Source organism: Gavialis gangeticus, unplaced genomic scaffold (genome assembly GCF_001723915.1).
Source record: "Gavialis gangeticus isolate Ggan-Ray unplaced genomic scaffold, GavGan_comp1, whole genome shotgun sequence".
In the NCBI taxonomy this organism is placed as follows: domain Eukaryota; kingdom Metazoa; phylum Chordata; order Crocodylia; family Gavialidae; genus Gavialis; species Gavialis gangeticus.
In genome coordinates this window covers 29672729-29684546 of record NW_017728993.1, presented here as the reverse complement: position 1 = coordinate 29684546, position 11818 = coordinate 29672729, and the positions used below count along the sequence as shown (strand labels likewise).

At 38.7% G+C, this 11818-nt stretch overlaps 1 protein-coding gene across 4 annotated transcripts in view; it reads right to left on the bottom strand.

The window, feature by feature from the left end:
• Positions 1–11818, bottom strand: part of MIGA1 (mitoguardin 1) — a 67164-nt gene that overhangs the window by 5448 nt on the left and 49898 nt on the right. For 2 of the 4 annotated variants that reach the window (XR_002094672.1, XR_002094671.1), the window contains exons 9-16: positions 9908–10026; positions 9662–9734; positions 8942–9028; positions 8676–8774; positions 8231–8365; positions 6141–6194; positions 4317–4433; positions 100–2715 (exon numbers count right to left, since the gene is read on the bottom strand). Coding sequence is in view for 1 of the 4 variants with exons in the window: in XM_019501496.1 (XP_019357041.1) it covers positions 2497–2715; positions 4317–4433; positions 6141–6194; positions 8231–8365; positions 8676–8774; positions 8942–9028; positions 9662–9734; positions 9908–10026 (903 nt within the window). In the remaining 3 variants the exon portion in view is untranslated. Of the gene's footprint in view, positions 1–4; positions 2716–4316; positions 4434–6140; positions 6195–8230; positions 8366–8675; positions 8775–8941; positions 9029–9661; positions 9735–9907; positions 10027–11818 lie in introns of those variants that run through there. The other 2 variants (XR_002094673.1, XM_019501496.1) reach the window with 2 other exon arrangements.

Sequence of the window (11818 nt, the reverse complement as noted above, 5' to 3'; positions counted from 1 at the left end):
ATTGATTCACAAGGTAATTTTACATGTTGTTAACAAAATTATGGTGCTGCACATTTACCTTACAGTACAGTGTCCAGGGCACACTTTCATGATGGAGACCTAGATTCCAATTCCCTTTCTGCTTGATTTGGAGAAGGGGTTGGAACAGAGGTCTATCACTTCCCATGAGCTTGTCCTAATCTCTAGATTCTAGGGTATTCCAGGGTGAATTTTCTCAGTCTTTCCTGGTAAGGCTGTTCAACTTTCCATAAAATACTTAAATATTCATTGAGCTAGACAAAATCACTAGGAGGCAGGTTTAAACCACTCATCTGAGAAATAACAGGTTACAGTCTTTGCTTCAGTGAATAACTATTAACACCAAATGACACAGATTTATTATCAGGAGGTGAGCATAACTTGAGGGTGACCCATCCCAGTAAATCCTGAATGAGGCAGGGAGGAGCTTTGAATCTGAGTCTCCTAATTGTTGGGTTAGAAAGCTATCCATCATCGCCACCATTATATCATCCCTAACTTAATGAATGCCTTCCAAGTTCCTCTTTCAATCTAACAAAAAAATAAGCACGCATTTCCTTTTGGAAGTGTCCAAATGGTTTGATTAGACATTTTAATTATTTTAATTTTTTTTCTTGGACAAAACCGCTTTGCCAAATTGACCTAATCTGAATAGTACTGGCTGCTTTGAAACTGCATTTTTGTTAAGTAATAGATTTGCTGAAATAATTGTACTAAGCTCTGCTCACAGTGCAATATTACACCTGCCACATTTTCAGCCTTGAAGCTGTAAATGTCAGAACCTAGGACTTAAGAAATGTAGAAAGCTATTTCAAAAGATAAATTTATTCTAGGTTCTGTGATCTTCAGATGCTGGATAATCACTAATTCCTTTAAAATTCTATGCAAAAGATGTTCTGAAATATCCAGAAAACATATTTTTCCTCCAAAACTATATCTGAAGATTCAAAACAACAACTAAAAGTTTCTCTAGAGCGAGCACCAGTTCTGTATGCATACGCAGACAGTAAGTCATTTGCCAAAGCTCAAATATTTACTGTTTTTTGGGGGCGAGTAGAGATTGAGAAAGATTTTAAAGATAAAGCAACATTTTTTTCAATACTGTTTCATGATTAATAAGTTTGATCATCTATCCTTAGTCAAAATACTACATTTAAACCAAGAATGACAATAATTATCCAAAAACTATCATATAAAGCAGGGGTGTCAAACTCATTAGGCCTTGTGGGCTGGCTGAGTAGCCCTGGGTGGGTACTTCGGCTGGATCCACCCTGAAGACTGGCCCCGCATGCTGGATTCAGCACATGGGAAAGGTTGGGTGCAGTGCCGCAGGTAGCCTGTGATCCAGATTGGCCTGGAGTTCAACAGCAGCTTGTGACCCAAACCAGCCTGAAGTGTAGCCAGAAGCCTGTGACCTGGACTAGCCCTGAGAGCAATAGCAGCATATACTCTGGACCAGACCAGAGTGCAGCAACATGCACTCTGGACTGGCTCCACGCATCACCCACAACACGCACCACACCAGCCCCATGCTTCCCAAGCAGCATGGGGGGCTGGTCCAGTGTGCACCACAGCAGTATGCTGGTCCAATCCAAGACCCAGGGGCAACACCAGGGGCCAGATTATAAGGCTCTGCAGACCAGATCCAGTTCACAGGCTGGATCTTTGACACCCCTGATATAAAGTTTTATGAGCTCTAGAAGGATGATTTTTAAACCAATGTGCTGATCCATTAAAGTGTAATTTCTTTTAGATACAGTAAACAGTGATCTCACAATAGTGATTTCAAATATAAATCTCAGTAATGATTTCTTTACATCCATTAAGACAACGCCAATCTGCATTTACATTTTTCACTTAAATTACACAATGAAAAGTTACATGAACAATGCATACTGGAAGTCATTACTGCCCAAATGGTGACTGCATTTACTGCATCACTCCATTATGCTTCAGTATAAAATGACAACCTACACCCGCACAAATGCAATTCAGGGAAAGTTAAACATGTCCCTGCATGTATAATCATTTTATTGCATCTGTCACATAAATTGGAGGTGGTGTACACCTTGTCTGAAACACTTTCTAGATAGAAACACACATGGTAGAGCTTTTGAGACTTTGTTCTGACAGTTTCATACAATGAGACAACTCCACTTACCATACACTAGCTTCACTCAGAAATAATCTGTGGCAAACGCACAGTATTTCATAAATTTTATCCAAGTATTGCAGAAAAAAGCTTTTGGATACATTACATGTAAATACAGTAACAGCTGAGCTGTATCTTTTTTATTTAATATGTACAGTAATATGTTTACCAGTTCTTTCCCTAGATGTTTTTCTTTTAAACCTCCCTGAGTCCATTCTGTATTTAGTGACATGGTAAATTTCAGATACTTGCTCAATAACAGCAATGATAGCCCTGCGTGAGGGGGAAATCAAGGTGCATGTGATTGTGTGTGGTCATCTTTAAGCTTATTGTACTTTTGCTTCCAAAAGCCCAGTGGCCACGACATGCCCATGACCACTTACACAGCCACTGACATGTCTCAGTGAATCCGCTCCAAGGTAGGCCATTAAAAGTTCAGTGCGTCGGATTAGTAATTGCATAAGATCTTCAGCTAAACTTTCCATAGTTGAATATCTCACTTTTTCAAAGTCAAAAATGTCTTTGAGGAAGAAAAGTACTTGATCCTAGTGAACAAAAAACATTAAAACTGTGCATTTACTTTTATGAACAACATATCTATATGTTAAAAATCAATCATACAATGTTACATATTTTTTCCTTCGTTATTATCTTTCCCAATCACATACAAAATGTTCTAACAATTTTTTTCAGAAAGTAATTTCCAGTGGTATCTACAGACATTCGCTCACTAATTCTCTTGACTATTTAGAAAAGCATTAAAAATAAACCTTATGCAAAAAATTCTTGGCTCAAAACCTACTTAACAAATTGAAGTATTTTTCTTAATAAACTAACATTTATCTGCAGTCTTGGAAAAAAAGTGAATATACTCAGTGTATAAGAACCAGAAAGGAAACATTAAAAAAACCAAAAAAACCCTGAGCCATCTATTTCCACAGTGAGATGATAAAAAAAGAAAAAAAAATTAAAGGTGAATTGCCAGTTATGGTCTTAATGCTGCACACACTTAGATACACGAGTAGTATTCTGACCACAATGAGGCTACCCATGGGTAAAGTTATACAGATCTGTAAGTGTTTTGTAGGACTGAAGCCTATGTTTTCGGATTTTTTAGTTTTAACTGTTTATAAAAGGGGCAGGAAAAATCTGGCCCACCAAGGGACTGTATCTGGCCTGCAGCAAGTCCCTCAGCCCCACCAGGCCTAGGCCCGGGGGTGGGGGGGGACCATCATACATGCAGCTGGTTCCACTGTTCCTGGGCACACCGTGGGGCTGGGCCAGTGCAGCAGCTGAATGCCACATCAACCCTGCTAGCAGCAGCCCCACTGCCTGGGTACCCCAGCTCATCTGCCCTGCACCCACTGCCGGGGGTGCCAAATGGAGCAGGTGGGCAGGGTCTCCATGGATGGGGCTGCAGGCGGGTAGGGAGTGATGTCCAGGAGCAGAATGGTCGGGTGGGGCCAGGATCACAGAGTGGTGACAGCATGGGGCTGGAGCCAGGGCCAGGGCAGAGCCATGTCCCTGCAACAGATGCCAGTTTCAAGGGCAGGGGCGTGTTGGAAGTAGATTGCAGGCCTGCCCTGGGCCCGGCCCTGCACTGTCACCACCCTGCAATTCTGGCCCCAACCCTGATCCCTGGATGCTGCTCCCTGTCTGCCTGCACCAGGCCTGTCTGCACAGAGACCCTAGGACAGGGCGGGATTGCTGGGTGGTGATAGCGTGGGGCTGTGCCCCAGGGCAGAGCCACTTAGGGTCTTTTGGTGAGCTGTTGCGAGCTGGGGGGGAGGATGGGGAACGTGTTGACCCAGCCTGCAACAGCTCACCAAAACTCCCTAAGTGGCCCTTTTGACCTAAAGAACTGCCCACCCCTTATTTACAGTGTACTTAGCAACACAGGTACAGACTATTTCTTCAGTACATGGACAAATCAATCCTTTTTAATTTATGACACAAGATTAAATTAATCTATGTCAAAATTCTGCTGAAAATCATTACCATAAACATTTGGCCTATTTTTATCCCAAATTGCAATTTTAAAAAAAATACTATTTTAGTGGTGTCCCTTTAAGTAAGAACCTCCCACCTGCTAATCTAATGGGTGGTTTTCTTATGTTTGATAAATGATTACAAAACAATTGTATACCTTAAAGAAGCAGCATAAATCATATAGAGAGTTTCTCGGGCCCAGAAATCCCCATGCCAAAACAGGGCTGATATGCTCACAAATGGCATAGAAGTGTGCAAAAAACCCATCAGGTACCTATTGATGTAAGAAGCAGAAAAGAAAATTAAACTGTTTGGTATAAATCTCTGCTATATCAAATTAAGGCTTTATGTAGGTCTCTGGTAGCTAGCCAAACTACTTGTTTAAATTGTGTTACAACTGTATCAAGTACATGGACGGACTGTTTAAAAGAATTATTAACTTTAATGGTATTTTATAATACAAACATTTTCAAGGAATGTCTGTGGTGTGACACTGTTATTAATAGAGTTTTATGTTTTAAAATGAGAAGGGGCCATTAGATCATCCACTCTGACCACTCAAACGTGACACACTGCTCCACACATACTACCTCCCAAATCAGAACTGTAGTCATGGTTAGTGCAGTGGCATGCTAAATGTGGCTATGCTGCTTCCAGTTCAGGAATCAGCATATGTGGAGCAGTGTGGTAGTACTGCAAAGTTTGTAGTACTACAAAGGACTATGTGTAGCTACACGTTCAACTCCTCTGGCTGCAGCATGGCAAAGTTGCCACAGCTGCATGCTCTCTAGCCTAAGGGTGATAGGAAGATGCTCCTTCGTTCCTCCCACCCCAGCATGCCAGTACACTGGAAGGCTCAGTAACAGGCTTCCTCCATTAATTGTTGCCATCATGGCAATGAAGGCCAGGTGACAAGCAGCTGCAGCCCAAACACTGCCATGCTCTGACTGCCTTTCAGGCCTTTAAATGTGTGAACAGCATACAGCTTGAGCCCAGTGACAAACATCAGGATCTGGCTGCCTGTTGCCTGCATGGAAGGAAGGAGGAAGAGCAGGGGACTGCAGGGTTTCAGGTGGGCCAGCAGTCTGGGATCTGAGGATGCTGCTGGCAGGCATTCCCATGTTCCCACATCCCAGGCTACCAGCCTCCCCGGAACTTTAAAGGACACGTGGCCAGCCCAGAACCCTTTCACAGTTCACAGGCTGCCCAAAAGCAGGGAAGGCCAGTTTTTTTTGCCTAGCCAGGTAGCAATAGGGACAGCTCACTGCTGGTCAGGATGTCAGAAAGGCAGCTACTCTTGCTTCCTCGCCCCCTGTTGAAGGTCGGAAAGGAGAGCAGAACACTGAGGCATAGTAGAAGGTTTAAGATTTGGCCCGATGTTAAATATGTCCCAGCAAGATAAAGAAGTTGCTGTCTGAAATAACCACTTTGTCATAGATCTTCCATTTTTGTGGAGGGTTGGCCATTTTTATCTAGAGACAAATTCCTTTAATGTCTGGCATATTACATTTTGCCTTTGAAAACTCACACATAGCATGAGACAAACGTAACATCTGTGAGAGCTTCAGCATGGCAAGTTTGAATTACAGACAAATTGGAGAAACCAGTAACTGGGACTACACAAGTGCCTGGAGAAGACAAGAACCAGGTATGCTGCCTTTCAATTCTGTACCCTATACTGAAACTCTCTGCCTTCTTGTAAGCATGTCTTAAATCCTCAGTTTTACAAACACCTAAGCACATGTATAAGTACTTGCATAAGTTGCTTTTAACTTGTATGAGCCTATATTAATTAACATGGTTATAGTCTATTCACAAATAAGCACAAGTGTCTATAGGATCAGGGAAGCTGCAATTTGATTATACATTGTTACAAAACAGGACTTCAGTTTCATAACAGGCCAGAAGCTGAGCATTGAAAAATAGTGAGAATATCTGAATTACAAAATAAAGCAGGATTTTAGTCTGCAAGAAAACTTACATTCATTTGCTGACGTTTTTGCTTCAATACTGACCAACAGCTTGAAGCCACTGCCTAAATATAAAAATACATTTTTAAGTAATTTCTACATAAGAACTGATTTTCCATTTGAAAACAAATAATGTACAAGGATGTTGACAGATGTAACACTTAGAGTTCTTCAAATGCCTTCGGAGTGTTCAAAAAATGGTGGAAGTGCTACAAAAATAACCATGAAGAAAACAATACTATTTAAAAAGTGTGCACTCTCTATGGAGGGCAACATGGGAGGGCTCGGTCCTCCAGCATCTCACAGTGCTCTGCACTCCCCTGTCCCTATGGGCAGGGAGGGGGACCAGAACTAAAGCCTCCTCTTCCCACACAAGTTTTTTCTTGATTCTAGCAGCAGGAGAGTGCTCCAGGAGAATAAAGGTGGAGTGCAAAGGAGAGATCTACTAACAACTGACTCTGCTTGCAGTTAGTTACCACTGCAGGCCCTGGTCTCCCATGTTTGCTGCAATCTGGGGCTTTGCTCCCAGCCCATAGGAGCTTTTGCAAACTGTGGCTGTAATCTGTACCCTCTGCTCTCCTGGGGGCTCTTGTGACCTGAAGCTCCTCTCTGCAACCCCTGGTCCCCTGAAGTGAGTTTGAAGTTCTCCAGCCAGAGGACATGGCAAAGAGTTTGCTGCTGAAGCACTTCAAATACTGTATCAGTCTGAGATATGATATTTGAAGTTTTGTATTTCCATTTCTCAGTTTCATGGGTGGGAAATAAAAGTTAAAAACCATAACATGTTTCCTGTTGTGAATAACTGGCTTGTATTAGTTCATATTACTTGTCATTTTGAATTTTAAAAAATTAAAACATATATTCTTTGCCAATTTCTGCCACATTTTGCTGTGGTGCCAAATTGTATTTGAATTACTAAGCCTCTTATGTATTTTTCACAATTTAGCATTAGAAAGGCTTATTCAACTTAACAGATGCACAAGGTATTGCATGCCAAAACGGGTATGGCTCCAAAAACTGTAACTATTTCAGCTTTTAAAAAATGTAACAAATGAACACATTGTAATGTCCTTTCACTTTAAGAAAAACATACTTGAAATAGTTCTAGATACAGCTGAGCCATTTTGTCCAAATATGGATTTGAACAATACAATATGCTGACAAATCTAGGCTTCTCTCTCTCAGTGGCATGGAACAGAAGTCTCATGGAATGTGATGCTACCTCGATACCAGGAGGTAATTTATGACTCACAAAAACAGAACTTTACTACAGAAATAAATGTATGCACTTTGCCTTTTTCCACAGAGGAAATATTTCAACTGAAGTTTATAGTTACAAATGAATATGGTACAGCATCATGTCTACAAATGATCAGCTGGCCACGGCACAGCCTAACAAGCAAAACAGGCTGAAACTTCTATGGAAAAATTGAAGGGTGTTTCTGAACATGTTAGGCATGTTTAAATGCCTGTATGTTTTCTTGCAATTCCAGCCACTTTTCAGATCTTGTTACTAACATTTTGTGGCACGAACTAATATGTTCTCCCATAATTCTATACATCAGCTCTCAAAGATGGCTAACCTAAACCAGCCTGCAACATTCTCCCTGTCCATGACAAATAGTTATCTTTGCAGGACAAGCAAAGCAGTTTTCTCCATTATAAAGAATCATCCTAGGAAAGAGTTAGCAAGTAGGTTTCGTGTCTCATCTAACAAATTTTAAATTATGATTTTGAAAAGATAATATCCAAAGTAGTCATTTTTGCTCAGGAATATTTTAGAAATGAGTTTTGTGGGAAGATGCATTACCTTTTACATGAAGAGGTAGTGTGGTTTCTCTAAATCTGAGTTGATGCTACTGGCAAGACAACATGAGGAATCTTGCATTGTGGTTATTTGCATAACGTGTAACCAATAGATAAAAAGATGATTTCTAGTCTCATTAGTACTGGCAGCTTCATTTTTGAGTGTAAAGTATTTATTCTCTAATCTATGTTTTCATCATGTTTAAAAAGAATGCTGACACTGTCATGTTATTATGACTTCGATCTGCCATGATTGAGAATCAAGGTATATGAAAAAATATAGAAAATTACTTACAGTTTCTTTAAAGGAAGAATTTAGCCAGCGGTTGTTCACCACATTCTGTATAGCTATAGGTGGATTCTCTAAATCTTCAAAAGAATCCATGAGTATAAAATCCAGAACAACATCATAAAAATTTACATTTTTCACCTGCATTAAATTAGAACAAGATCTAAATAATTGTACAGCATAGTGTTCCAATTCCATATATAAAACATTCAGATTTATCATAGTTTCTCATTTAAAGGTATTTCACTAGTAGCACAAGCTGTGCTTTTGAAGTTGCAATAAGGGATTCATGTTTCTGTAAAGAACATAAACCATACAAGGAACATGGTTCATAATATCCTTCACAATATTCCAAAAATTTGAATTACTAAACAGTAGTTTCAAGGGGAAAAACAGACTGCATAATTAGGTTTAATGATAAAAAAAAAGCATTGTAGAAATCCAGACTCACCCCTCTAGCAGCAAGTTCCATTTCAGTATTATCCCAATGGTCAGTTTGCTCTAAAAAATATATCATTTCATCAAAAACATCTTCAAATTTTTTTGGATTCTGGAAGTAAAACCAGTAAATGGCAATTAAAACATTACTTAATTTTAAACACTTAAAATGACAACTTTTTTTTTCTTTTACTTGCTCTGGAATTATCATAAATAACTTTGGAAAATGAACTTTGATCTCTGGTTGAAGTAAACAAGACTAATATAAAGGATTTTTACCTTTCGCGCTCTCACAATTAACGCAGACAAAATTTTTCTTCCACTTTCAGCAAGAAATATTCTGTTGGCTGTCTCTGAAAGTATTACCTGGAAAATATTCCAGATGGTAGATATATAAATCCATAATTAAATAAAAAAGAAAAAGAAATGCACCAAATAAGGATAGTTATTTTAATCAAATCCATCAAATAAGTGATGCTTGATAATATTAACACACCATGCAAATACCCAGTGCTTCCAACCAACTTCTGAAGCAAAGTCCCCAGGTTACTAATAAAAGTAGGTCTTCCATGCAACAGTGCATATCACTATCAATCAGATCTTTTCTTTTATCCTTCAGCTTTGTTCATCAACATTTATTGGCCCTGATTAAGACAGATATTTAAGCATGCTCCAATAAGTTGTAGAAGCTTGACTGTAACAAGAATACATATGTGATATAGATACAAGTCAAAATGCTTTAAAAGTGATGAAAAAAATCTCTGCAAGTTGAGCAGAACTTATATGCTGCAATCTCTATCATCATTTTAGAATGACCATTTATAAGTAGTACAGTACAAATTATGAGCCACTGAATAAGTAGAATGAGATTTTCAGAGTCAATTAGCTTTGGCCTAGCTCTGCTCCTTCTGAAGTTATACAGCATTGCACTTGTGAAAGGGAGACAGAGAATGCACGTGTGCTAATATGCACAAACAACAGTGATAGCTAAGCATTTACCTGAAAAGCCTGTCGAATACAGTGAAGCTTAGCAAGAAAGTCACTGTCTCCCAGACATTCAAACATTTCAGTCCTACATAAAATGGAAACAAGTTTTAAAGGCTACTTAAAGGACTACATATAACAGAATTCAAACAGAACCTAGAAGATTATCCACTACTGATCATTTTAATGCATTTTCATATAGAATAGTTCTCTTTATTTTTTGCTACTTTTGGAAACTAGCAAGTAGATATAAAACAATACCTTAATACTCTGGAATATATTTTGCCCTCCTCTGCTAAATGCATGGCTTCTTCATATAATGGACAATGGCAAAGAGTATCTAGACCATAGGTATTTCGGATCTCTCTGTGCTCTGTAAGCTGAAAGACATTTTTGTTTAAGTTCAGTAACTAAACTTGCTAAAAAGTTTTTTGAAAGTTAGATAAATTAATTGAAAGTTTGCCTGCTATTCTACTGAAAACTATATTCTCTCTCACATCTGTTAAAAAATTACTTGTCAGCACTCCATGCTAAAAAACAGAAACCAAACACACTCAACATAGTGGATATTACACTGTACCTTTTTACACTCAGAAAGCTATAGTTTCAGATACAAGCTTCCAAAGAGTTAAATTGTAGGACAGGCTTAGATTAGTCTTGTTTTGATTTTGACTAGCTAAATCCATAGGGTATGTGGAAAGGAAATGTCAAACGGCTGTTCACAAAGAATAAATTGATGAGGCACGAAAAGGGGGCAGGAGGATCGTACTGTACAGATCATAAAAAAAGCTGGGAAATGTTATAAAAAAAAACCACTGTCATTTTCCTGGTAAACGTGGCTGTTAATTACTAAAACACATTTCCTATGAAATTATTACAAACCAGTGCTTAATTTTGGGTTCTTAAAAGGTTCTCCTTTGCAGTTTCTAATGTTTTAGTTTAAACCATTATTACAGACATTTTTTTTTTTTACTCTTACCCCATAAGTGGTTATTATAACAAACAAAAATAGTTAACAATTAAAAACTAATAGTAGCATAGAGAATTCTTGTAAGAAGTATCCTATTTCAAACAACGTAGCAGTAGCTGGTATGTTAAAGCTACAAATTCTATAACAAACATTACATCGTTTTTATTAACTATCCAGAAAACTGTAGATACACACATTCCTCAGTTTAGTTAACGGCTGGAATACACATTCCATCAACTTTTAAAAAATTCAGATTACTGTAGATTGCCAAAAAAGGAATTGCATTTTCAGGCTTCAAAAGCATAGTTCAGAAGTATCTTTAAATAATTAAAAACTATATATATTCTATATAGGTTTCTAACATAACTGCCATGTTCTAGACACGTCAAAATTTAGACAAAATTACTGTAATATTAAATTTAAGATAATAGTACAACATCAAAATCCTCAAACGAATATAAAAGTCTGATGGACATGTATTTAATTTCTATTTCTTGGATGATCAGCTATTAGTGATAAGCGGAAAAAGCTGTATATACACATAAGAAAATATACTTCTAGGGATACCATGTTTGTGGTCCTTACATAAGGAAATTCCTGAGACTACAATGGGAATTTAAGTAAAGATTATGTACCCATATGCACTGATTGGCAGGTGAGCACATAAGCATATGTTTAAGTACACTGACTTCAATGAACTGCTCAGGAATTTTCAAGCAGAACAGATTTTCATCAGAATATAGAGATTTACTGAAACCAAACATTTCAAACTGAGGACTGGAGGCAACCTGTTGGATAATGCCTGCAGTGCCTGCTATCACGGGTAACCATGTCACATGATCCCATTTATAAATCGATTTATATCCATCTTGAAATTAGCTGGGTTCTTGTGTATCCCCATTACTATTGCAAGACTGGTCCTGGCAGTTTACATGCATTTACAATTATGCCAATTTTGTCTTTTAGCTTGATATATTTAGGTGATATATTTACAAAACAACCACATCTTGTGAGTGGTCGGGGATCACATCATATGTCCCCACTCCTGCCTCTTGCTACATAGGCTGCATGGATTCCCTGGTCTCTCCTGCTGAATGAGTTCCCTTTAAACACTGCCCCACTCTCAGGAGCAGGGGCAAGGGCAGAAGCCAGAGAAGGAAGGGAGAGGGAGCCAGAAACCCCCAGCACCAGTGGGGGGGGGG